Source organism: Macaca thibetana, chromosome 4 (assembly GCF_024542745.1).
Source record: "Macaca thibetana thibetana isolate TM-01 chromosome 4, ASM2454274v1, whole genome shotgun sequence".
NCBI lineage: Eukaryota > Metazoa > Chordata > Mammalia > Primates > Cercopithecidae > Macaca > Macaca thibetana.
In genome coordinates, this window is record NC_065581.1 from 105,594,025 (window position 1) to 105,621,689 (window position 27,665).

The 27,665-nt window shown below is 44.3% G+C and overlaps 1 protein-coding gene across 3 annotated transcripts in view; it reads right to left on the reverse strand.

The window, feature by feature from the left end:
* Positions 1-27,665, reverse strand: part of TULP4 (TUB like protein 4) — a 290,010-nt gene that overhangs the window by 20,308 nt on the left and 242,037 nt on the right. For all 3 annotated transcript variants that reach the window (XM_050786689.1, XM_050786688.1, XM_050786691.1), the window contains 3 exons: positions 12,685-12,909; positions 11,348-11,582; positions 2,213-2,357 (listed from right to left, as the gene is read on the reverse strand). In XM_050786689.1, coding sequence (XP_050642646.1) covers positions 2,213-2,357; positions 11,348-11,582; positions 12,685-12,909 — 605 coding nt within the window. The remainder of the gene's footprint in view (positions 1-2,212; positions 2,358-11,347; positions 11,583-12,684; positions 12,910-27,665) is intronic.

Consider the following 27,665-nt stretch of genomic DNA (forward strand, 5'->3'; position numbering starts at 1 on the left):
AAAAGAAAGAACTCTTACAACTCAATAAAACAACCCAATAATAAACAGGACAGAAGACTTGAACAGACACTTCACAAAAGAAGAAGATAGCCAAGTGGCCAAGAAACATGTAAACTAAGCAGCATCCATCACTGGAGATATTAGAATTAAACTGAAATGAGATGCCACTACACCTACCAGAACAAGGTAGAATTATTTCTTTTTTTTTCTTTTTTTTGAGACGGAGTCTCGCTCTGTCGCCCAGGCTGGAGTGCAGTGGCTGGATCTCAGCTCACTGCAAGCTCCGCCTCCTGGGTTTACACCATTCTCCTGCCTCAACCTCCCGAGTAGCTGGGACTACAGGCGCTCGCCACCTCGCCCGGTTAGTTTTAGTAGAGACGGGGTTTCACCTTGTTAGCCAGGATGGTCTTGCTCTCCTGACCTCGTGATCTGCCCGTCTCGGCCTCCCAAACTGCTGGGATTACAGGCATGAGCCACCGCGCCCGGCCGAATTATTTCTAAAAAATGACAACAGAGCTGCTGCTGAGGATGGAAGAAACTGGGACTCTCTTAGAAATTGCTGGTGGGGATTTATGTGGGTGCAGCCACCCTGGAATATTGCTCAGCAGTTTCTAATAAACGTTAACATATATTTAACCCATGACCCTGCAACTCCTTTCCTAAGTTTATACCCAAGAGAAATGAGCGCACATGTCCATAAAAAGACTTGTATAAGAATGTTTGTCATGGATTTGTTCATAATAGCCTCAAACTGGAAACTACCAAATATCCATTGATTGGTAAACAGAATAAACTAATTGTAGTATACTCATTACAATGGAATACCATGGAGCAATAAAGAAAAACAAACTACTGATACATGCAACAACATGATGACTCAAAATCACTACACTGAGCAAAAAAAAAAAAAAAAAAAAAAAAAAAAAAAAAAAAAAAAAAAAAAAAAAAAAGGCCAGATACAAAGAGAACATATTGTTTGACTCGATTTATATGAAGTTCAAGAACAAGCAAAGCTGATGATGGAAGTCAGAACAGTGATTACTTCTAGGGAGTGGGTATCAAATGGAGGGAGCACAGGTGGACCTTCTGGGATGATGACATGTCCTTTATCTTGAACTTGGGGGAAGACACTGGGATAGCCCTTGTACAACGGGCTAGGTGTTTACCATTTGGACAGATGTGTATCTGTATGTAACTTATACCTTAGCTTTTCATGGCATCAGAAAAAAAAAATCACAGAATTAAAACTATAAATCTTAGTGAAGAAAAAGGTTCTACAGTGGATGCGATGTGTTGATGTTTCCCAATTACAGCATTACAGGCATCTATCTATCTATCTATCTATCTATCTATCTATCTATCTATCTATCTTATCTATCTCACATCAATCTACCTTATATCTATCTAATCTATCTTATATCTATTTAGCTATCTTATATCTATCTTATCTATATCTATCTTATCCATTTATCTTATATCTATCTAATCTATTTATATCTTATATCTATCTATCTATCTATCTATCTATCTATCTATCTATCTATCTAATCTTTTGAGATGGAGTCTCGCTCTATTGCCAGGCTGACGTGCAGTGACACAATCTTGGCTCTGCAACATCCGCTTCCAGGGTTCAAGTGATTCTTCCGCCTCAGCCTCCCGAGTAGGTGGGACTACAGGCGCCCGCACCATGCTTGGCTAATTTTTGTATTTTTAGTAGAGACGGGGTTTCCCCACGTTGACCAGGATGTTCTCCATCTCTTGACCTCGTGATCCACCCGCCTCGACCTCCCAAAGTGTTGGGATTACAGGCGTGAGCCACTGTGCCCGGCTCTGGCATTACAGGCATCTTATCTGGCATTCTCTTCAACATGTTACATCCACTGGAGAACCTTTTTATTCCTTTTCTCAAACTATAAGAAAAAACATATAAGCCCGGGAACTATGGCCACCCCTCTGCCACCCACCATCATTGCTAACGCCTAGAGAAGTTCTGAGGGTGTAGCAAACTTCTGGGTGTCTTTGTCTATCCCAAAGGAAAAACAAAACAAAACAAATAGAAGTTGTAATTATTCCAGCTGGAATCTTCTGGAAGAAAAGGCAGGGAGGTGGCTCTTTGACTCTTCTGGTCAGTTTCAGTGGGATTCTGTTGCAGCCACAAACACACATATTCAGAGGCACAAGAAAGGACGATCACCCCGAAGACTGAGATTACCTTGGGAGTTTGGGTGATTTGCTAGCTCTGGAGATTTTGGGAGATTTCTTGGCAGCCCAGTCATCACTCAGTTCAATGTCACTGGAGTCTGAGCAGTTGCAGCTGTCGATCACAGTAGAAATCAAGCTGTTCGCATAGACTTCATCTGGTAAAACACCAACCAGCACATTTCAAGGGAAGTTATATCAATTAGCCCCTACCAATGATCATTACTATAAACTAAAAGACAGATGGACTCCACAGGCCATCATTTTAGACCTAGAGGTTGAAACAGAAAGAAGCTTAGCATTGTTTTTCTCTTTTAGATTTTCTAAGCAGAAGTAGGCAATTACTCCTACTGTTGTCAAAATGGGCATGGTATTTTAATGTTTCTAGGCATGTACAAAATACACACAGTTTGCCAAAAGCTGAAACCAAAATGGCTGTGCTGTTGTGTCTCACAACACACAGGTGCCCACCTGGGTTCATGAGGACTTTTAGGCAGCCACAGAACCTGGGCTGAGTGAGGGGCTTGTGGACTCATTGATTCACTGAGAACCTGCTTCTGACCTGAGACGGTCCTTGCTGATGCCAGGCCTGCTTGAATTAGAGTCCTGACAGAGTCAGGTCCGCTCCACTTAGGTCTGGAATGCCAGAAAGTCCCCTGGAATTGCCACAGGTCTCGCGGTGGGGGCCTGGCTCTCCCGCCTGGTAGAGCTGCTTGCCTGCGTGGAGCAAAGGCTAGGAGACCTGGTGGTGGGAACTCTCAGGATGGCTCTGGGTTCTTCTGTGGGTACTCCGCATGGGGCCTTCAGGCAGATGGTGAGATGATGTGCAGAGTGGGGTGATGGCAAAACTGTGGGGCAAACTTCCTCCTCGTTGGAATTCCTCTCCTTGGCTGCCCATCCCCACTGTGCTATCACATCCCCTCACCACCTAAATCCCCCCTATCCCCTCCACCACCCCAGGTCTGTCTTCAATGTGAGGACCCCATTCTTCCAGATTACTTTGTTTTGCTGATGAAAATCTCATTGCCTCAAGGCTCCAAGTGCCTTGCCAGGTAATAAAAAAGCTGAATCATTCAATCATAATGAAATAATTCATAATGAGTGATTTTACCATCCAAAAGGGCTGTTTATATTTTAAAGGATGAGTTTCTTAATCCAAACCAATCTAGAAGTTTCTGAGCATTTGGAGGTAGCATCTATGAACAGGGGCCCCTCTGGGGCAGAAAAGTTTGGCAAGCTCCTTGGAAAGGAGGCTGGCCCCAGGCTGTGTTGCCCACATCACCCCCTTCTTAAAGCACTCACTGAATCAGGAGGTGCCACGCCCAGACCCAGTAAAAGCCGTAGTGAAGCCGCAGTGGTGTTTGTGTTTAAGCAAATAAAAAGGCTTAATGCACGAACCCTGAGCAGTGTTTTATGATTTAATTTATGAATCACTGGATCAAAGGAATCTCTGTCATGACTCAAGCATGCACGCAAGACTACAGAACATGCCAGTGTGTGTGACTCGACTTGAGGAAACCCAGTAAGACACTGCCCACTCAGCTCCTGACTCACTCATCAATGCTAGGATCCCTCAAATACCATGTCCCAGACCACTTCCTCTATCCCTTCACTCATAACTACTATTTTCTTTTTTATAGAGATGGGGTCTCGCTATGTCACCCAGGCTTGTCTTAAACTCCTGGACTCAAGTGATCCTCCTGCCTCAGCCTCCCAAAGTGCTGGGATTAGAAGAGCTGAGCAACTGCATCCGGCCGTAACTATTGCTTTATTGTCTGTCTCCCCAACTAGTGCAAACTCCATGAGGGAAGGAAAGTCATCTGTCCTGCCTCCTGCTTTAACCGCAGAGACTACCTGAGACTTCATAAATACTTTCTGAAAGAATAAATGATGATTTAAGGGGTGGCAAGAGACAAAGAAAATGGCTTTCTGAAAATATGCCCTGAGCCCTGCTTGTTCAGTGTCATAATTCCACACGTGCAGGCATTGCCACTCTGACGTCTATCATCAGCACAACTAAAAATTCAGTGCATGACATAAGCTCCACATTTGCGAAGGCTGAGGTGGTGGCTGGGTGTACCTCATACTACTAGAGATTGTGTCATCAGTTTATCATGGGTGTTCTGTAAAAACATCTAAGTTGTAGAAAAATGTAAGCTGGGATTGGTCTTTTAAAACCTAAGGCTTAACTACAACGTCTGGGGCTTTACATCTCAATTCTGTCAGTGTTCAAGAATCCGCTAATTTCTTCTGGGTTGAAGGCTTTTTGGGTGTTTTGGGGAGACGGAGTCTCGCTGTTGCCTAGGCTGGAGTGCAATGCAGTGACATTATCTCGGCTCACTGCAACCTCCGCCTCCTGGGTTCAAGCGATTCTCTTGCCTCAGCCTCCTGAGTAGCTGGGACTACCGCCACGGCTGGCTAATTTTTTGTTATTTTATTGATTGATTGATTGATTGATTGAGACGGAGTCATTTATTTATTTATTTATCTATTGAGACGGAGTCTTGCTCTGTCACCCAGGCTGGAGTGCAGTGGTGCAATCTCAGCTCACTGCAGCCTCCACCTCCCGGGTTCAAGTGATTCTCCTGCCTCAGCCTCCCAAGTAGCTGGGACTATAGGTACCTGCTACCACACCTGGCTAATTTTTGCATTTTTAGTAGAGACAAGGTTTTACCATGTTGGCCAGGCTGGTCTTGAACTCCTGACCTCAGGTGATTCGCCTACCTTGGCCTCCCAAAGTGTTGGGATTACAGGCATAAGCCACCGCACCTGGCCATTTTTTTTGCATTTTAGTAGAGACAGGGTTTCACTGTGTTGCCCAGGCTGGTCTTGAACTACTGAGCTCAGGCAATCCTCCTGCCTTGGCCTCCCAAAGTGCTGGGATTATAGGTGTGAGCCACTGTGCCTGGCTTCCTGAATTATACATATATATTTTTCTGTTTTGTTTTGTTTTGTTTTTGAGATGGAGTCTCACTCTGTCGCCCAGGCTAGAGTGCAGTGGCACGATCTCCGCTCACTGCAAGCTCTGGCCCCCCTGTTCATGCCATTCACCTGCCTCAGCCTCCCGAGCAGCTGGGACTACAGGCGCCCGCCACCACGCCCGGCTAATTTTTTGTATTTTTAGTAGAGACAGGGTTTCACCATGTTAACCAGGCTGGTTTCGATCTCCTGACCTCGTAATCCACCCACCTCGGCCTCCCAAAGTGCTGGGATTACAGGTGTGAGCCACCGCGCCTGGCCAATTACATATATTTTTAAAATAAAATCTTGAAAAATGGTTTTAATGGCTTTTTAAATATACACTCTAAATCTGCTCAGGCCACCATAACAAAATACCACAGACTTGGGTGGCTCCAATAATAGAAATTGTTTCCTCACACTCTGGAGGCTGAAAGACCAAGGCTAGGGTGCCGGCATGGTTGGATTCTGGGGAAGGCTCTCTTCCTGGCTTGCAGGTGGCCTCTCCTCAGTGTATGTGCTTGAAGAAAGAGCTCTCTTTCCTTGGTTGTTTTTTTTTTTTTGAGACGGAGTTTCGCTCTGTCACCCAGGCTGGAGTGCAGTGGCGCGATCTCAGCTCACAGCAAGCTCCACCTTCCAGGTTTACGCCATTCTCCTGTCTCTGCCTCCCAAGTAGCTGGGACTACAGGCACTCGCCACCACATCCGGCTAATCTTTTGTATTTTTAGTAGAGATGGTGTTTCACTGTGTTAGCCAGGATGGTCTCCATCTCCTGACCTTGCGATTTGGCCTCCCAAAGCGCTGGATCACAGGCATTAATCTTGTCTTCTTCTTATAAGGCCAATCGCCCTATCAAATTAGGACCTCACCCTTAAGATCTCATTTAATTTCATCTCCTCCCTGTAAGTCCTATCTCCAAATACAGTCACATTGGGAGTTAGGACTTCCCAATACGAATTTTGGGGTTGACGTGGGGGCACAATTCAGTCCATGGGATTCTACTCCTGGCCACTCTCAGATTCATGTTCTTCTCCCATGCAAAATATATTCGTTCTATTCCCAAAGCCCCCAAAGTCTTAACTTATTTCAGTATCAACTCTAAAAGTCCAGAGTCTCATTTAAATTGTCACCTAAATCCAGTATGGGTGAGACCTGAGGTACAATTCATCCTGAAGCAAACCTGCTCTCCAGCTGTGAACCTGTGAAACCACAGAAGTTATGTGCTTCCAAAATACAATGGTGGGACAGGCATAGGATAGACATTCCCATTCCAAAAAGGAGACACTGGAAGTACAAAAGTGGTGACAGGTTCCAAGCAAATCCAAAATCTCGCAAAGAAAATTCCATTGAATTTTGAGGCTTGAGTGGAGTCCTCTTTGGTTTGATATCCTGTCCTCCAGGTCTACTGGGGTGTCAGCATCACCCTCATAGCTCTGGTAGGGATCCTGCCCCCATGGCTCTGCCCGCAAGGCTCTGTGCAAAGGCCATCTGGCCTGCTGAAACTGAAGAGGTGGACCTAATGATCTCTGAATCACTTTCAGAGTTATTTTTCCCTCTTCTTGAAGAATAATGCATGTTAGTGGCCAAACACCTCCATCATTCCAGCTGGTCAAAGCTAAGAAGTCCAACAGCCTTCCTCCTTCGTTTCATCCTGTTTCCATCCACTACAGTTCAAACTGGCAGTGTCTCTGCTCATATAATTTCGTAAGCGCTTTATTAAATGACAGTCCAGCCATAACTTTGGTATTTTCTTCAAAATGTATTTAATACTTATTTTTTTTTGCAATATGAATAGCCTAAATATTTTCTAAATCTAAATCTTCATCTTTTATCTTAACAATTCCTTCTTCCATTCATCTCTCTCCTTTTGCATTTTACTATAAGCCATCTGGAGGAACCAAACTGCTCCTTCAACACTTTGCTTAGAAATCTCTTCAGTTACATATCCAATTTAATCACTTGCAAGTTCTACCTTCCACGGAAACACTGGAACAGTTTACTCAAATCCTTTGCTGCTTTATAACAAGGATCACCTTTCCTCCAGTTTTCAGTATATTCCTCATTTCCAACTGAGACTTCACCGGAATTGCTCTTAACTTCCATATTTCTAGCATCCACCTCAAAACTCTTCCAGCCTCTATCCATTACCCAGTTTCAAAGCTTCTTCTACATGTTTAGAGATTTGTTACAGCAATACCCATTTCTTAGAACCAAAATCTGTATTAGTCGGGGTTCTCCAGAAAAACAAAACCAGTATTATGCGTGTGTGTACGCACGAGTGCGCATGCACACACACTAAATAATGGGTCCAGTCAATTATGGAGGCTGAGCAGCCCCAAGGTTAGGGTGATAACGCCTGTTTCCTGGTGAAGGCTTTGCCCCGGCCTGCAGAGAGCCGCCTTCTCACTGTGTCCTATGTCCTCTCCTTGGTGCACGTGAGTGGTGAGAGGTCTCTTTCTCCTTCTCTTCTTTAAGGCCAGTAACTAAATCAGATCAGGACCCACGCATATGAATTCCTTTAATCTTAATCTCCCCTAAATGTCATCCTACCCTCACATTGGGGGTCTGGACTTCAATATATGAATTTTAGGGGAACACAAGTCAGTCCATAGCAAGCTGTGGCTAAAGATTCCTTTAGAAAATGTGTGCCAGGTGCAATAGCATGTCTGTAAATCTCAGCACTGTGGTGAGCCAAGGCAGGACGACTTTACTTCTTGAGATCAGAAGTTTGAGACCAGCCTGGGAAACACAGTGAGACCTTATCTCTACAAAAAACAGAATTAGACAAGTGTGATGGTGTGTGCCTATTATAGTCTCGGGAGGTTGAGGTGGGAGGATCACTTGAATCCAGAAGTTTACAGTGCACTACGATCATACCACTGCACTCCAGTCTGGGTAACAGAGTAAGACCCCATCTCTTTTTAAAGAAAACTGAGCCGGGCGCGGTGGCTCACGCCTGTAATCCCAGCACTTTGGGAGGCCGAGACGGGCGGATCACGAGGTCAGGAGATTGAGACCATCCTGGCTAACAAGGTGAAACCCCGTCTCTACTAAAAAATACAAAAAACTAGCCGGGCGAGGCGGCGGGCGCCTGTAGTCCCAGCTACTCGGGAGGCTGAGGCAGGAGAATGGCGTGAACCTGGGAGGCGGAGCTTGCAGTGAGCCGAGATCCGGCCACTGCACCCCAGCCTGGGTGACAGAGCGAGACTCCGTCTCAAAAAAAAAAAAAAAAAAAAAAAAAAAAAAAACTGGTGGGGGTGGTGGAGGGAAGCAGCCGGGCATGGTGGCTCACACCTATGATCCCAGCACTACAGGAGGCGAGCGCTGGAGGATCTTGAATCCAGGAGGCTGAGACCAGCCTGGGCAACACATGGAGCCCCCATCTCCACAAAAATAAAAAAATTAGCCAGGTGTGGTGGTGCATACCTACGATCCTAGCTACCTGGAGGCTGAAGTGGGAGGGCTGCTTGAGCCTAGGAGTTCAAGGCTGCAATGAGCCATGATTGTACCACTGCACTCCAGCCTGGGAGACACTGTGAGACCTTGTCTGAAAAAAAAAAAAATACTGGGACTCATGGTATCTGGTATAAAAATACACACTGGTAATTTTGAGGGACATATCTGCCAAGTCACCTGACAGTGGATCACAAACTTTAGTGCATAAAAATCACCTGGGAAACCCATTAAGTCGCATGTTTGTATGTAGGCCCCACCACAGCCCTAAGGAATCGTAATCTAAGAGTAAGCCTAGGAACGTGTATTTAAATAAGTATCCCAGGTGATTTGCATGGAGGTGGTGGTGCATGGAACACATTTTGAGAAACGATGATATGGCGGCCTCAATGAGTTAATCAGCTTTTAACGATAAGAAATTCCTGGACAGGCACGGTGGTTCATGCCTGTAATAGGTCCTAGCACTTTGGGAAGCCAAGGCGGAGGACTGCTCGAACCCAGGAGTTTATCGGCCTGGGCAACATGGTAAAACCCTGTCTCTACAAAAAATACAAAAATTAGCAAGTGTGGTGCACACCTGTAGCCCCAGCTGCCCAGGAGGCTGAGGTGGGAGGATTGCTTGAACCTGGGAGGGTCAAGGCTGCAGCGAGCTGTGATGGCACTACTGCACTGCAGCCTGGGCATCAGAGCAAGACCCTGTCCCTCCATCCCCCAATAAAAAGAAAAAAGAAATTCCTGTTTTCTCAATGTCAGGGATTCTTTTCCTCCTCTGAAATAGTTTGTATATGCCATTCAGGTGGCAATTAGTCATATTGTGCCTTGTGACATATCCTCTATTTTTGTCATCAGGTATTTAAATCTTGACTTTTTAAACTTTTCAAGTGCTTACATTGTCTTATCACCTAAAAGGGTTTAGAAACTCCTTAAAAGCAGAGATGACCTGGTATTACTTAATAATAGCAGGAGACTCAAGTATCCCACACAAGGTAGGCACTAGTCAATGTGCTTTGTTTTATAGCTTTTACCTCTTTTAATTATAAAAATACAACATCTTATTCCCTCAAAGGATTGTGCGCAAATGAGTGGGTCTGTGTTTGATACAAGCTGATAAACATGAACAGGAAGGAAGAGCAGGCATTTGGGGTAGTCGGGCCAGGTTCAAGCAAGCCTAGTCCTTGGGTACTCCACAGCACAGCCTCCTGTCCTCTTCTTCAGTGAGGAATTTATGCACACATGAGGAAATAAGCTCTTCACCTAAGTTACTGTCAACATTTAATCTCAATACAGATTTTATAAAATTGCACCCAGGGGAGTAACCTCAGAGGTGCTGACATCAGCGAGAACACCTGCTGCAAACCTGGGCTCAGGGCCTGTCCCACGGCCCCCACCCCAGTCATCTCTCTTGGTGGCCCTTCTCCTTTTCCCTGAAACCATGTTTCCGTCCCACGTGAATATGCGCTTCTCTCTCTCCTGTTTTTCCCACTGTGCCTGCCTTCCTCCTGAATCTGTCCTCTCCTTCCTTTCAGTCTGCTTCCCTACCAGCCCCAATTCTGCTGGTCGCTTTCTTTGTTTCTGGTACTAGCTTGTCACATGAGTCAAAAGACAGAAAAAACAGACTCATATCTAATATTGACAAGCGGTATTGCTGTTTTGCAGGGGTAGTAGAGTGGCACTGCTGATGCTGAACAAATGAAGGCTGGCAGGCAGAGGTGGGGCAACTGTACAGCGCTGAGTACAGGCTGAGAGTGAATAAGCCCACCACACTGTGACTTGGGGTGACTGGTCAGGCCACATGTCATGCTAGCTCCAGGCCGTAATGAGAGGCAGGGACCAGACTAATGGGCAGGAGAGTAAACTGGAGCGAGGAAGTGGCGAGAGGAAGCATGAACTAATGAAAACAAATCCAAATCCACTGGGGGCACAAAGACGACTCAGTTCTCTCCCCCCAGGGCCCACAGGATTCAGCAGGGCAGAGTCTGGAGCACAATGACTAAGTGTGTTGCTCATTCTGCCATAGGTGATGGGCAAAGTTTCACAGGAGGTGGCAGACTGAGCCGGCAGTGACTGACGGGTGCACGGACACTAGCCTAGCACCAAGTGGCACAAAAAAAGAACGCAGTCCCTTCCCTCTGAAGCTTACAATCTAGGATCCCAGAGAGGTGTGCAGGGAGCATGTTGAATACATTAACTGAGCAAAGAAAATCACCACAGGGAAAGGTTTTTAGAAGAAAAGGGTGTTTCATACCAACATCTTTATGGATGAGCAAAAAATTGTCATTAGTAATCAGGTACAAAGCAGTTAACAGTAGACTAGGGAGGGGCAGGAGGCTGAAGGTTTGATTTTAATTTTATCATCTACTCTGGGAGGGCAGGGACTGTATCTTGTTATTATTTTCAAGTTGTCTGAATATTACATGAAGACACTGGATGAACACTCCGTAACTGTGAAGAGGAAACCCTTGCTCCCGGGAGGCCTGCACTAGCTTCCCCTTGCCTGACAGCCAATGGTTCCTCTATTCACAGCCCAGCTATCCACTGCCCATGAAATATGATTTAAAACCTGTCAAAAAGTACATTTAGAGAACAGTTCATTTCAGTGGGTTTCTTCAACGAAGTTCCACACCAGCCACCACAGGCTCACGTTTCATTAGTACGCATTCTCTTTGTTTGGGGTGTAAGGCGTAACAGCCCATGACCACAGAGAACAAGGTCCCAGTCCCTCGGGCAAGGGACCCACCTGGTTTGCTATCCGTCCGCGGGTCCATGATGACAAACTCCGGCCGCAGCTTGCTGACGCGCCGCCCTTTGAGGATGGGCACAAGCCCGCCCAGGTACTCCAGGTAGAGCGTGTAGCACGGGCCGCCCACCTCTGGGTCGTCCTCTGTGCGCTTCATGGTGCAGTGTAGCCGCTCATTGCCGGCTGATGGGTAGCTGACAAAGTCTCTCATGTTGTTCGGATCTGGAATTGGGGGCTGCAGGACACAGGAAGAAAAGGAAGAGCTGGGACTCCAGAGAGGCAGAGAGAGAGGGAAAGAGAGTGAGCACGGGGGCAGGTCAACTAAAAACACCACTGTTCCAGAAAGAGCACAGGCTGGGAGCCTGGGGAGAGGCTAACTATGTGGTGTAGAACAGTGATTTGCAATGGTAGGAGCATGTGAGAATCTCCTGGGAGCTTTCAAAACACATATAAACCAGGATCCCATATCAGACAATGAAATCAGGATCCATAGGGGCAGGCTTGGGCACCTGTATTTTCCAATGCTATATAATACACCAGCGTTGAGATCTGCTCGTGTAGAATCAATAGTGTAAGGCAACTTGGAAAAACAAAAACAAAAACAAAAACCAATAGATTCTAAAACTTTGATGTTTCAGGAAAAAAGTAACCAACAAATGGGTCTGCTACTTAGAAGAAGAGAGAGACAATACAAAAGAGAACCACTTGGGAAAACCCAAGGTTAGGGGGACCCACACTTAAACAGCAACTGGCAGATGCATTCTACATGCTACCTTCTAGAGTTCCCACTGGTATGAAAGGTTGCTGACGCTGAGCGCTGGCTGGCGTGGCTCTCCTCAGCACAGTGCCAAGAGCTGGCCCTAGAACTGGGGTGGGTCTGATCCTGACTGTTCCCCTAACTAGCTAGGGAGCAAGTTACTTAACTTCTCCTAACTTGTTTCCTGCTTCCTTAAATGGGAATAATGGCAGCATCTGTCAGGAAGTCAGGACTGAACAAGACAGATTTCTAAAAATTAACTGGTATAATGCTTAGTATATAGGAAATGCTGAATAATGGTCACTCCTTTGATCATCAGAGGGACACAGAAGTCAAGCTAGGAATACCAGCTTTGCCATGAGAAAGATAACAGCCACCACACAGGGCAAATCTCTCATGGACATGGACCATGATGCTTGGACAGACTGCAGACCTGGCAGCACATGACAGGATCAGGATCCTGCACAGCTGCACATGGCCCCATGTGCTCACTCTGGTACCCTCACCTGTCTCTGCCCTGGCTCTGTGGGGAGCCAGCACAGGTGAGGGAGGAGGAAGAGGGAGGGGTAGAGGGCTTTACCTTGATGGTGGGGATGAAGGCAGTGGAGAGGTAGGAGCAGAGGCGGGGGGGCAGGGTCAGCTTGCTGACGTCCTTGTCCTCACGCAAGGTGCTGGCGATGGCCTGCTGGCATAGCAGCTGCAGGCTGGACACCCGGTGCTCCACACGCACCACGTACAGGGCTGGTCCTGATGCCATCAACAGCCTCGAGTCCCGGTGACCCCAGCAGATAGAGATGATGGGACGCTGGCAGGAAGTGAAGGGAAGACAAATGCTTAAGCTTTTGCTCTTGTGGGAAGCAAAAAGGGATAATGCATACTTGCCTCGAGCAAAATAAAATAAGCTGTTTTGAGAATACTGGTTTTAAAAGCACAGTAGAGAATGTTAGACAGTATATTATGAAAATTCAGTATATTTATTGAAAATTGGCTAGAGGGCTGGGTGTGGTGGCATGAGGCTGTCATCTCAGCATTTTAGAAGGTCAAGGTGGGAAGATCACATGAGGCCAGGCTGAAAGACCAGCCTGGGCAATATAGCGAGATTCTCATCTCAAAAAATAAAACAAAATAAAATAAAAGCAATTAGGTCCCCAGGCCAGAGCATTAAAGCACTGTAATAATTTTGTGAAGTTCATTTACCTGTATTATATTTCATTTAATTTGGGGTCACGAAACCCAACTGAGCTCTGGGTAGTAAGGTTTCTACTAGTAGGGCAATCACCTTGTGGGGCAGTAACTCATATTCCTTACTGAAGGGCTGGTTATCTGGATTCCCAAATTACCCAGGGGTGGGTCCCATGGCTTGGGGAGGTGGTGATGAGGTAGACCAGAAAGCCCTTCCCTTCTGTCCACAGTCAAATCAACAATGGACTTGGGCTTACCAGCTGTGTACCTGGGGGCTACTCCATAACCCCTAGAAGCCTCCCCCTTTTCTCATGAGTCCAGTGGGGACCCTGTGAGGATTACAGGAGGTGATGAAGTCACAGCCCTTCTGGGGCCATCACAGGTTATAACCCACAGTCACTGCATTTTCAGCCTTCCTTGGCACTGACAGTGTAGGGAAAGAAAGCTCTCTGGAAAGGTGATTGAGGAGAACACGGTTCCTGCGGTAGCCTTGCTAGGGTCATGGCCATCATTATCTTAGGCCAAAATGCAAATATGCAAGTTAGAAAATTCTTATAATAATAATAAAAAAAAAAATCCAAAGCTCAGGGTGCCATCTAGCCAAGGGAAAAAGAAAGGTGAAGGGTTGTGACGGAGAAGCAGCAAGAGATTTGTTCATTCCGATCCAGACAGATGGAGCGCTGATGATCATTCATCTTCCCTTTCTACCATAGGAGGCCAAGCAGCCGCAGGGTGGGGTGATGGCCACAGCCCCCAGGGGACGGCCGTGTTTGTTGGCCAAGGAGTCTGGAAAACTCAAGTCTAGGGGCTTCCGGGACACTTCCAGGATGTGTCTCCTTATGAGATGATTCCACACGGGGGGTAGGCTCCACACAAGGGGCCTATTAACTTCACAGAAATACATAATCACTGCTGAAGACAGGGCAAACCAACACACAAAAAATGTACAGAAAAGTTTCTCTGGTATCATCAACCCCCAAAAGTACAGGTTAGGACAGAGGCTCTATTAGTACCAAAATCATGCTTAATCTTAAAGATACACTGCTGTCCCTTTACCCTTGAGCCCCCTAAGACAATATTCATAACTTAGAGCTCAAGTCACAAAAAAAAGGTTTTATTTTTGTTTTTAACTTTTAGGTTCTGGGGTACACAAGCAGGTTATGTAGGTAAACTGTGTATCACAGGGATCTCGTGTACAGGTAATTTCGTCACCTGGATAATAAGCATAGTACCCGATAGGTATTTTTTCTGATATTCTCCCTCCTCCTGCTCTCCACCCTTAAGTTGTTCCCCTTCCAGTATCCATGTGTTCTTGTTATTTAGCTCCCACTCAGAAGTGAGAATATATGGTATTTGGTTTTTTTGTTTCTGTGTTAGTTTGCTAAGGATAGTGGCTTCCAGCTCTATCCATGTTCCTGTAAAGGACATGATCTTATCCTTTTTTACGGCTGCATAGTATTCCATGGTGTTTATGTATCACATTTTCTTTATCCAGTCTACTGCTGATGGGCATTTAGGTTGATTCCATGTCTTTGCTATTGTGAATAGTGCTGCAATGAACATATGCATGTGTGGGTCTTTATGACAGAACAAATATTCCTTTGGGTATATACCCAGTAATGGGATTGCTGGGTCGAATGGTAGTTCTCAATTCTTTGAGGAACTGCCACACTGTTTTCTACAATGGTCGAACTAATTTACACTCCCACTAGCAGTGTAGAAGTGTTTCCTTTTCTCTGCAACTGTGCCAACATCTATTATTCTTTGATTTTTCAATAATGGCCATTCTGACTAGTGTGAGATAGTATCTCATTGTGGTTTTGATTTGCATTTCTCTAATGGTTTGTGATGTTGAGCATTTTTCATATGCTTGTTGGCTGCATGTATGTCTTCTTTTGAAAATGATTTGTTCATGTCCTCTGCCCACTTTTTAATGAGGTTGTTTGGAAAAACAGTTTTCAATGAGCATAACCTGACTGGCTGCAGAAACATCAGACACTTCTTCCCTCTAATTTCCCATTCCTCTTGAGTCCAGCTATCTGAAAGGCAGACACTCTGGATTTATCCTCTGCCCCCCTCCCTCCTAGTTCTGCTTTTCATAGTAACTATCTCTGTATAACAGCTGATGACATATTTAATATAAAATTATCATAAGTATGTGTCTCTTATATCTTTGTACCAAGAACTTAAACCACTCACACAGACCTTCAACTAGATGAAAATCAGCTCTGTTACCTTTATATATATAATTACCACCCATCATGACAAAAACAACCTTGTCTGTAAAACTACATTCCAACAGTAAGCACATCAAATGCTTACAAACCTGAATTCACTGCATCTGCTCTACTCTCCCACACGAATAACATTATTCTCATCTAACATATGAGGTAAGAGAGGCTAAGGGAGGCTAGGTACATTACAGCAATAAATGGTGGAAGAGCTGTGATTCTCATCCCTCCCCAACTCCACCGCTGGTCCTCATCTTACACTACATGGTGCTGGCTCTCTGAAGTGCCAGCATATTGATACCACAGCCTAAAGAATGTGTAATACCCCACTGAAAAATTTAACTATCTGTCAATCACATACAAAATAATGAGCCCCAAATGGCCCCTTAGTCCATTTGGTCAAGGCTACTTTACTCAGAAACAAACCAAACATTGTCTATAGAAAAGGCAAATAGACAAGAAGAGAAACAGGCTGTTTACACAGCAAATAAATGATCTGCTGGGTTCATCACAGCAGAAAAGAGCCCACAGGTAATTAGCCAGGTAGCATTGTTAGATAACAGGGACCACAGTCGCTGGCACATCTGGAAGGTGAGAGAGGACAGAGTGACTCCAAACCAGGTAGCACATTAGCTCGGATGACTTAGAATTCTCAGCCAAGTAGGAGTGAGAAGACTCGCAAGATTAAAGGATAGAACGCTAGAACCTGGGAGAAAGAGGACTGAAATTATTTAGCCTGGAGAAGTGATGCCTGCAGCATCTCAAAGGAATAATTATTATCTGGGGCAATGTTACCAGGAAATTCCCTCTTCTAAGAATGGGACAAGAATACCAGCACAGGAATTTCTATTACATTAATTAGGGTGCAGCACTCATTTACTTGCCCAAGTCAGTGAAAACTTACTCTGGAGGAGGGCGGGGCGGAGATGCATTGATTTAATTTAATTTAGTTTGTGTAGCATATAGTCCATGTAAGATGATAAAGCAGCAAAATGGCAAAGATGCTGGTATCTTTGCCATAGTAATTTTTAAAGCTGTGCTAGAAAAATGGGGAAGGAGTGACAGATAACACAAACTGCCCCTCTTGTCGGAAGACTCTGAGTCCTCACTGACCTGGGGGAAATGAATGCCTGTGATTACTGTTTGGTCAGAGGTCAGGCAGCAGGGTATGACTTCTCAGGACCCCTGTAAGTTCACAGAAAGTCCCTAACAGGTCATCTTACTTTTTAAAAGTCACATTTCTGCTGGTGTTAATTTTTCTCTGGCTGTTTACTGGTATTTCAGCCTATAAAGCCCTTGCTACAAATGTTCTGTAGTTTTCACAAGAACAAGAGTCAAATGGCGCTAACTGCACATGGCCACAGACACGGGGCGGGGCGTTCACTAATGCTAGTCCTAATTTCGCTGCCTCACAATCATCGATTTCCATCACTCTGTCCTCTAGGTTCACGGGTGATGGCAGAACATGAACACACTGTCTGCAGGCCCACAGATCTCACCCATGCTGAGTATATCTCCTCCCTAGGAACCTCCACCTACTGGGCTGAGCTGCAGCACAACAGCACAGCTCTTCAAAGCTCCCAGATTTATGTTTTGTTTGAACAGCTGCTGTCTGCTAGGGAAAAACTCAGTTGTAAGTTTGTGGTCTTAATCTCTTTCTCAAATCCCATAAAATGACTATTTTTAGAACTGATGGCTAGAACTGTGAAGCAGATGACATTCAAATCTTAATTTGCATAGGAAGGTTCACATATTTTGCACGTCTAAATCCAAGGCAAAAGTGCAAGAAATGGAGTTGTATTTCAGGGAGCATGAGTCTGGTGGAATAGGGAGAACACTTGCTCAGCTAGAGAGGATGCACTCTAGGCCACAGTGCTGGAGGCGAGTGGCCCCTGGAGGGGCAGGCTTCTCCTCTGGCTTCTCCCTCTCAATGCTGAGGCTGAGTCCTGGAAAGGAAAAGGGGCGGGCCGGCTCTGCCTCACCTCCCACCATGGAGTATGGCAATCGAGGCCTGGTGCCAGATCCTTACTTGCCCACCTCTCCTCTTGCTACTACACAAGACATGCCATGTGTCCAGCCAATCATTTTTTTAATCTACTGAGCTGTTAGTCATTAAATATTTGCTAAATGTATACAAATGGACAGATACATGCTAGTTATAAGGGGACTGACAATGAATCAAATACATTCTCTGCCCTTTTGGAGTTTATATCCTGGCGTCGCAGGGAGAGAGATAAATACAGGTTAAGTATCCATAATCTGAAAATATGAAATCCAAAATGCTCCAAAATCTGACTTTTGGAGTGCCAACAAGATGCCCAAAGGAAATATTCATTGGACTATTTCAAATGTTCATATTTGGGATGCTTACCTGATACAAGGCAAATATTCTGAAATTAAAAAAAAATCTGAAATCCAAATCAATTCTCGTCCTAAGCATTTCAGATAAGGAGTACTCGACCTGTATCTTAGTATCTGTGACAGGAACCGCCTAAGAACGTGAGGTAGTGAAATTCCATGAAGTAAAAACAGTGTTGAAAGAGGGCCAGAGCAGGGGCAAGGGGGTCTTTTTGAAGAGAGGAAGCAGGGAGGCTGCCCTGGAGGTGGTTTGAGCAGAGGCCTGGCTGAGAGGAGGAATCTATTTAATTGGAATTGAAAGCTTCCTCACTATATTACTATTTTTGTATATAGCAGTGAGTTGGATAGAGTCTTCTGAAACTGTAAAAGGAACAAAAACCAACTCCACTGGTCCTGGACAGGGAAAATCAGGCAGTGCAAGCACAGGGTTTCTGGATGACCGAGGGAGGCCTTGGGCTGAGGACTGGCTACCCAGCCACCGAGGAGGCAGATTCCTGGGACAGTCAGAGGTTCTTCAGCCTCCCTCTCCACCCTTTGTTTTCTGTAGCTCTCCCTAAGAAGGATGGGGGATCTGTCTTGAAGGAAATGCACCTAGTAGGATGAAATGTTTTATGATTGTACAAACATGTGCAAAATAGTTCACTTTAAAACAGATGAAGGGACAGGTGCAGTGGCTCACGCCTATAATCCCGGCACTTTGGGAGGCTGAGGCAGGAGGATTGCTTGAGGCAAGGAATTCAAGACCAGCTTGGGCAACACAGCAAGACCCTGTCTCTACAAAACAATTTTTCAAAATTAGCTGGGTGTAGTGGTGCACACCTGTAGTCCTAGCTACTTGGGAGACTGAGGCAGGAGGATCGTTTGAGCCCAGGAGGTTGAGGCTACAGTGAGCTATGATCATGCCACTGCACTCCAGCCTGGGAGACAGTGAGACTCTGTTTATAACAAATTTTAAAAAGTCCAGGCGTTATGGCTCATGCCTGTAATCCCAGCACTTTGGGAGGCTGAGGCAGGAGGATTATTTGAGATCAGGAGTTTGAGACCAGCCTGACCAACATGGTAAAACACCATCTCTACTAAAAATACAAGAAAATTAGCTGGGCGTGGTGGCACACGCCTGTAGTCCCAGCTACTCGGGAGGCTGAGGCAGGAGAATCATTTGAACCCGGGAGGCAGAGGTTGCAGTGAGCCGAGATCGCGCCATTGCACTCCAGCCCGGGCAATAAGAGTGAAACTCTGTCTAAAAACAAATAAACAAACAAAAAAACAGAGTAAGTTGGTGATCGGTCACCATCAAACTACGTTGGTTGGAGCCACAGACAATTTTAAATACAAAGTATAATCATTTGGCCACCAACTAAATTGTAGTAATAAAAGCTAGTTCAACACTCAAGTCAACCAAATTTCAGTTTTAAAAGAACACAACCATCCTTGTATTCTGTAAGCAGACAACACTCATGGAAGACTTTCTCATCTACTTACAAGACAAAATGGGAAAAGCACAACGGGGGCTACTTCAGGAGAACAGGCAGAGTTAATCCTAAGTGAAAGAAACCAAGTCTATTTTTACTATAGGATTCGCCTCCAAGAGTACAGAAGTCCATGATCACACATGCAATCTCTTATTTGATTTTTAAATTCCCATACCCATCTTTTTCCAACTTCTCCTCTCTTAATTTTTTACCCAATATCTTACATCAACAACTGAACCTTACAGAATATAGGGTGACCTCTCCACTGGCCTTCAATGACAGAAGTCCATAAAACAAAACAAAAACCTGGGCCTAAATTATTGAAGCCTACAAACTTCAGTCAGTAGTGCTAACTCTAAACACCTGTTACATTTTCAGATATGCAAGAATATATAGAGTCACAGATAACAGCTAACGAGATAAATTACAGAATTTTACATTACAACATGTAGGACAGAAAGGAAAATAAATCATAGCATATTTCCTTAGAAGAGCTCCAGCCACAAGCATTGCTGTTACAAGTAAATCAAGAAAATCAATTTTAAAGCTGCTGCTGCTGCTGCAAGTTCGTCCCAGGCAATGGCTTTGTACGCAATAACCTACAATCTAATTAACTTGGAAATACATTATCCAATCTAAATTGCATTTAGTTCTTTTTATAAGCAGTCCAATAAATCGCCTAACTTCCTTCCTGCTATAAAAATGTCCCTGCCTTTGGACTCCTTGAATAGCACAGCATAGATCACATGTGATTTTAGAATCATTAGACAAGAGTTAAACTGGTGCTAAATATAATTAATATTGTACTTGATTTTTAATGGCATCATTATTTAACCTTCTATTATTGAGACAATTTTTTCAATGGTTGAAATGGACCCTCAATGAAAAAAAGAATCAATAACTTACTGAAATGCTGAGGTACCCTAGGGATATCTATCTTTCTTCAAAGGAAGATCAGTCAGGGCCTTTTCTCTTATTCCTGAGCTCAAACAGTTTAAATTCAGGATCCATGTTAGTTTCACGTGATGGCTGATGAGAACTTCCGCAATGGTTAAGGCCATAGAACCTTTACTACAGTCTAGGCACTGGTCAGAAAAAGGAAGCCTCCGTCTTCAGGAAAATAAGACAAGTAGACAGAAAAGTGTAATACATGCCACAGGTGTTAAGCACCCCGAGGGTTTACAGAGAAGGGGAGCCTCAATCCACTGGGCAGCTTTAAAAGAAAACGTGACTGAGCTGGCACTGAGGAAGATCCACTTCCTGAGCTAAAACGGCGGGAAGGACATTCCCTGTAGAGGGAACACAATGCCAGCAGGAAGGGGGCCCTAAGTCAGACGAAGTGGGGACAATGCTGAGTGTGTTTCAGCACTTGAATTCACAAATATTCTAATCATAAAAGCCTTATAAAAAGCCAGCATCAGATTGATTATAAATGTGACATAACTTACAGGTTCAAACAATCGACAGAAAGATGAAAGAAAGCCTACGTTGACACCAGTCCATCCATAAACCCACCGAAGAAAGGTTTACTAATACCTACTATGTTTTAGACAATGAACTGGCAGTGGGGACACAAATACAATCAAGGTAATCTCTCCTTCCTTCAATCCCAAATCCACAGGAACTCTAATACTTAAGTTTGTTTAATCAATGCCCTGGCCTCATACATATGGCCTTAACTCTGTTCTACTTCAGGGTTAACTCAGAATGACTTCACTTCCAAAATAGAAATTTAAAGTCCCTATCCAACCACAATTTCCCATTTTGTTTGTATCACCTCCTCTTGAACATGTCTTTTTATGACTTTACACTTCCTAGCCTCAGGTCATGAAGTATCTAACCACTGATGCCACGGCTGCCCAATTCCACAGTATCCCTAGCAGTTTCCTAGATTCCTTCGACTCCTTGGCCCTCCTACTACACTCACCTTGCCAGTTCCTAATTTTAGGCAATCGGTACTACTGACTCTAGGATTACAGTGAAGGCATGGACATCACTGACTCTCACTTTAAATTTATTATCCGGTATGGCAAGTGGATGGTACTCCATGGCACTCCTGCCGAATCTTCCCTGTGTTTTTCATCCTGCCTTTAGTTTACTGAGAAGACTGGCATTGTCCTGTAGTGTGTGTGTGCTTTGGCTCCCTCCTTTACTTAAAAATCCTTCATCTCTTTCTACAATCTCTCCTTCCTTTCTGTCTCTTCTAGATTAAACCTCCGTACTGCAATCAAACCCACATCTTCCAACTTGCAGTGGGCTCTTGTAGCTTGCTATTCTTTTTCTTGCTTCCTTATGTCTTCTTTATTCCCCAAAGACTTATTAATTGTATATGAACACAGTCATGCCTCTCCATTTCAAGTTACCATCCTCTCTCTGCCTTCCCCTCAAACCCTGTCAAAACAGTAGTTTACATGTGCTGCCTCAACTTCTTCACTAGCCGCTTAGTCGCCAGTTCTTCATCTTGGCTGTCACAGCTGTATCTCCAGCACATAGAACAATGCTTGGCATATAGATGGCTCAATAAAGATCGACTGAATGAACAAAAAATCTTTTACCATGTGACCTCCATCACTATTCCAGCGAGACCATTTTTGACCTTAAAACTTCCAAATCCATTTTTCATGTCTACTTTCAACTGTTGTTCTTTTGTTTGACATATTTCCTTTAATGGTTCTCTGTGACATTCCTCTTCCATCTCCTTCCTTCTGCTGCTTGTTAAATGAAGGCTATCACTCCACTATCCAAAGTTCTATGCTTGGTCCTTTCCCCATTTCCCCTCTTTCTATTCATTCCTTTGACATTAAATCCATTTCATTTCTCCAACTATGGCCTCCTTGTGGATGACTCCAAATATCTATCTCCAACCCAATCTCTTGTCTCAGTTCCAGTCCCACATCCCCAAACGCCTTCCACCCTTAGAGATATGGCTGCAACAGTAACTAAAATGGTCTGCTTTTGGCCAGGTGTGGTGGCTCAGACCTGTAATTCCAGCACTTTGGAAGACCAAGGTGGGCAGATCACTTGAGGTCAGAAAATCAAGACCAGCCTGGCCAACATGGTGAGACTCTGTCTCTACCAAAAAATACAAAAATTAGCCAGTGCGGTGGCACACACCTGTAGTCCCAGCTACTTGGGAGACAGAGGTGGGAGAATTGCTTGAACCCAGGAGGTGGAGGTTGCAGTGAGCCAAGATCACGCCACTGCACTCCAGCCTGAGTGACAGAGTGAGACACTATCTCAAAAAAAAAAAAAAAAAAAAAAAAAAAAAAAAAAAAAAAAGGTACGCTTTCACTGGTACTGACCTCCTCCTCACAGTCCTCCAGAAGCCAAATCTCTTATAATCTCTCTGAACTCTGTGTCTCTCTTCCACTCTATTTTCACTGTTCTGGTTTTTTGTCCTGATTCCTTCTTACTGAGATAACGACATTGCTGTCAGATTAGTCTCCCCAAAGCCCTGTCTCACCTCTCCCTTGCTCATAAAATAAAAATACAAAACAAAAGGCCAAATGAAGTTTAACATCTTGGCCAGTGCTATGCATGGTCTGAATGTGTGTCCCTCCGAAATTCTTGCTGCAATCTAGTTCCCATGGTGGTGGTATTAGGTGGGGCCTTTGGGGAGTGATTAAGTCATGAGGCCTCCGTCCTCACAATGGGATTAGTGCCCTTAGAAAACAGGTTAAAGGGAGGTTCCTCCTTGCTTTTATGCCTTCTACCGTGTGAGGACACAGGCACAAGGTGCCATCTATGGAGCAGACCAGACACAGAATCTACCAGTGCCTGGATTTTGGACTTCCCAGCCTCCAGAACTGTGAGAAATAAAGTTGTATTATTTATAAATCACTCAGTCTAAGGTATTTTCGTATAGCAGCCCAAACACACTAAGACACATTCGGTCCTAAGACACTTTTCTAGTCTTACTTCCTGTTGCTGCCCCTTACATAATCTATGCTATAATCAAACTGTATTCTATTTCTAAAAGTAATTTACTATTAATTTTTTAAAAAGAAATTATGTTATGATTGCCAGTGGCTAAAGAAACCAAGAGATAATGTAAATGGCAAATAATCTTAAGTTATCTGGTCCTTGAAATTTACATAATGTTGGGGTTCAATCAGGCTGGTGGGAAAAAGAGATAGTTATAGAAATAGACACAAATCTTCTTGGAAGGCTGAGAAGTTTGCATAACTTCGGTGGGTAAATTCGGTAAAATATCTGGCTGAAGGCGAACTGATCCCTTTACCTTTAGTTAAACAAATTAAAATAGTAATAAAGAAAGGCAGAGTAGTTTACCTAGCTCGCTTGTTTACTCATATAATCTTAAGACTAACCTTTGATGTACGGAGTTGCTTAAGTGCTTTTTACTTGGGAAGTCCACAATGTCAATTACCCTCTAATGGTGTTGACTCAAGCTTTTTTTAATTAACTTACTGAATAAATGCGAGTCCGACTAGCTGATCAGGGTCGAGTGGCAACTGTTTACAGGACTCAGCAGGGAGTCTGTAAGCGGCTCCCACACACGCAGCTGGACTGGCAAAGCAGAATTTATCTGTGTGTCAGTGTACTTCATTCATCTGTTGCTGGATCAGGAGTCTGCAAGGGACAGACTCCCGGCAGCTGGTGCCCCCTGGAGGAGAGGAGTGCTGCCCCAACATAACTCACCAAGTAAGGCAGAGCAGTAAGATACAATGCTAAGGCTCACTGATTGATTCAACCAGTATTTACTGAGACTGCCATGAGCCAAGATCTGTTCCAGGCATGGTGCAAAGCTTGGAAGAAAGGAGGCATCTGGTAAACTGAGAAACAGAAAAGTCCAGATTGGCAGGGTCAGAGGAGGATGGAGTGGTTAAGAGCTAATTCTAGAGAGGATGGAGGACCAGATTATGGTGATCTTTTTAAGGCACAATGAATTTTTTTAACTTCGTCCTAAGGACAGTAAGAAGCTACTGATCTGACTTGTGATTTTACAGACTGTGGCTGCAAAGTGAAGAACAGTTTAAAAGGGAAAGGCAGGCCAGGTGTGGTGGCTCATGCCTGTAATCCCAGCATTTTGGGAGGCTGAGGCGAGTGGATCACGAGGTCAGGAGTTCAAGACCAGCCTGGCCAACATGGTGAAACCCCATCTCTACTTAAAAAAAGTACAAAAAATTAGCCAGGTGTGGTGGCATGCACCTGTAATACCAGTTACTCGGGAGGCTGAGGCAGGAGAATCACTTGAATCTGGGAGGCAGAGGTTGCAGTGAATGCTGATTGCAACATTGCACTCCAGCTTGGGCAACAAGAGTGAAACTCCATCAGAAAAAAAAAAAAAAAAAAAAAAAAAAAAGAAAGGGAAAGGCATGGCTCAAACACTGCAGCTAAGATGAGGGTGGCTTGGATTAAGGTGGTGGCCAATGAAGACAAAAGGATGTAGACACGAAGATATCTAGGAGGTAAAAATACTCACTGGGATTCAGTGGACAGGCTGACTGTGACTTCTGGCTTGAGCAGCTGGACCACGACCTGAAAAAGGAGCATTGTCTACGTGGTGGAGTGTTCTGAGATTTGGGCATGTTGCATGTGCAATGCTTATGAGATGGCTAGTGGGTTTGTGAAGTAAGCAGGTGGGTCTATACAGGCCTGTTTCCTTAGGCTTCAGACCTTCACTGAGATTGGAATTAAAGCTGTAAGAGTGGTTGAAACAGTCTGAGGAATACAGAGTGAGAAAAGAGATCAGGCAGAGGTGGAAAAATACGCACAAAGGGCAGGTGTAAGAGTCCTTTCCTCCAGGTTATCAAAGCACCAGGTAAATCGTTCAACTTCAAAATCAAAAGCATTTCTGTGTCATCACTTGTCTGTCTTCCTTCACTAGCTGTGAGCTCCTAGGAGGTATGGATCACGTCTTCCTTGTTCAGCTCGGAAACACCAGTACTCACAGCTCAGTGCCAGCCACACAGTAGCTCCTCAAAATATCTTGGCTGGATGCTTGAACAAATGAATGAACAAATAGGCTTATTTGCTCAAGGAGATACTATACTGCCCAAAGACATAGTTTAATCCCACTTCTTAAAAACAAAAACCCAAATAACCTGATTGAAAAATGGGCAAAGGACTTGAACAGACATTTCTCCAAAGAAGATATGCAACAACATCACTAATCTACATTATTAATCCTAAGGGAAATGCAAATCAAAACCACAATGAGATATCACCTAACATCCAAGAGGATGGTTACTCCAAAAAAAAAATCCCAGAAAAATGACAATATTGGCAAGGATGTGGAAAAACTAGAATCCTTGTGTAATGTAGTGAAAATGTAAAATGGTGCAGCTTGTAAGCCAAAAATAAAATCCTAAGTCCCCTATCGACTGAATGGAGCCTCTCTTGGCCAAGGAAACCCCAGAAAAACTTTTAAAATTTCCTAGCTATGACAGAAAGGGAGGTTGGACACACCTCATTATACTCCCCCCATCTGGAATTTAGGTCCAACTGACCTGAGTAAAAGTTAAAATAGAGATCATAAGACTGACAAAAGACTCTTGATGGAAATAAGATAACAAATTCTAAACAATACCTAAGGTCATGCAAGGCAAGCCTTAAGCCATGCCTACAGGCCATCAATCTCACTAAATGGGCCATATTTTGGCTGACTCTGACATAGCATCCGAATGTTTTAACTTAAAATATTCCTTTCTGCTGACTCCCAAGTTCTAGATCAAATTTTGTTGCTTTAACTAACTAGATTAAAGAATCTCTGAATCTACCTGACTTGTATACTCCTCTACTTCTCCTGGCTTCAAAATATTCCACATTTTCAGGCTGAGCCAACGGATACCTTCCACATGTTGATTTATGTCTTTGCCTGTAACTCTTGCCTCCCTGAAATGCACAAAACCAAACTGTAATTCAACTGCTTCGGGTGCACTTTCTCAGGACCTCTTGAGACTGTTTTGCTGGGCCAGGGTCACCCATACTGGCTCAAAATAAACCTCTTTAAAGTATTTTACTAGTCTTTCTGTTAACAAGCTGCTATGAAAAAACAGTATGGCAGTTCCTCACAAAATTAAAAATAGAATTACCATATGATCCAGCAAGTCCACTTCTGGGCACAAATCCGGAAGACTTGAAAAGCAGGGTCTCAAAGAGATATGTGTACACCCATGTTCACAGAAGAATTATTCACAACAGCCGAAAGACGGAAGGAACCCAAAAGTTCATCAATGGGTAAACAAAATGTGGTATATACATACAATAAAATATTATTCAGCCTTAAAAAGAAAGAAAATTCTGACACATGGTACAACATGGATGAACCTTAAGGACATTATGCTAAGTGAAATAAGCCAGTCAGAAAAAGATAAACACTTGTAAACCAAAAATAAAATTCTAAGCCACCCAACCTACAGAATGGGCCTTCTTTTGGCCAAGGGGATCCCAAAGGAGTCTAGAAAACTAGTTCAGGCTGGGCGCGGTGGCTCAAGCCCGTAATCCCAGCACTTTGGGAGGCCGAGGTGGGCGGATCACGAGGTCAGGAGATCGAGACCATCCTGGCTAACAGGATGAAACCCCGTCTCTACTAAAAAATACAAAAAACTAGCCGGGCATGGTGGCGGGCGTCTGTAGTCCCAGCTACTTGGGAGGCTGAGGCAGGAGAATGGCGTGAACCTGGGAGGCGGAGCTTGCAGTGAGCTGAGATCGTGCCACTGCACTCCAGCTTGGGCGACAGAGAGAGACTCCGTCTCAAAAGAAAACTACTAGTTCAGGCTATGACAGGAAGGAAGATTGGACATGGTCCTTATATTGCCCCCATCCCTTTGGGGTTTAGGCACAACTGACCAACATTAACATTAAAATAGAGGTAAGACTGATAACACTAAGACTCTTTGTAGCAATAAAATACCAAATTCCAACCTGATTCTGACATAGCATCATACAACGGATGGCGGGCCTAAAGGAAATCAAAGTATTTTACCCCCAAATATATTTTGTTGATATGTTTTGAAACAGCAAAACCTGCAAATGGCAAAACCCTGCAAAATCATCTCTCCTGGGGGAAATTTGCATTTTGTAGAGAATGTCCTTCCTTTCCTAGGTCTTTTCTTGATCCAGGAGACATTTAACCAAGAGTCTAATACCTTTTAAGGTCTGAAAGGAGACATTTACCATTTATTCACGGTGAAGCCTGCTACTTAAGTGGTTTCATCTGCATAACAAGAACCTTGGGGACGGACGCAGTGGCTCCTGCCTGTATTTCCAGCACTTTGGGAGGGCAGATCACAAGGTCAGGAGTTCAAGACCAGCCTGGCCAACACAGTGAAAGCAGGAGAACTGCTTAAACCCGG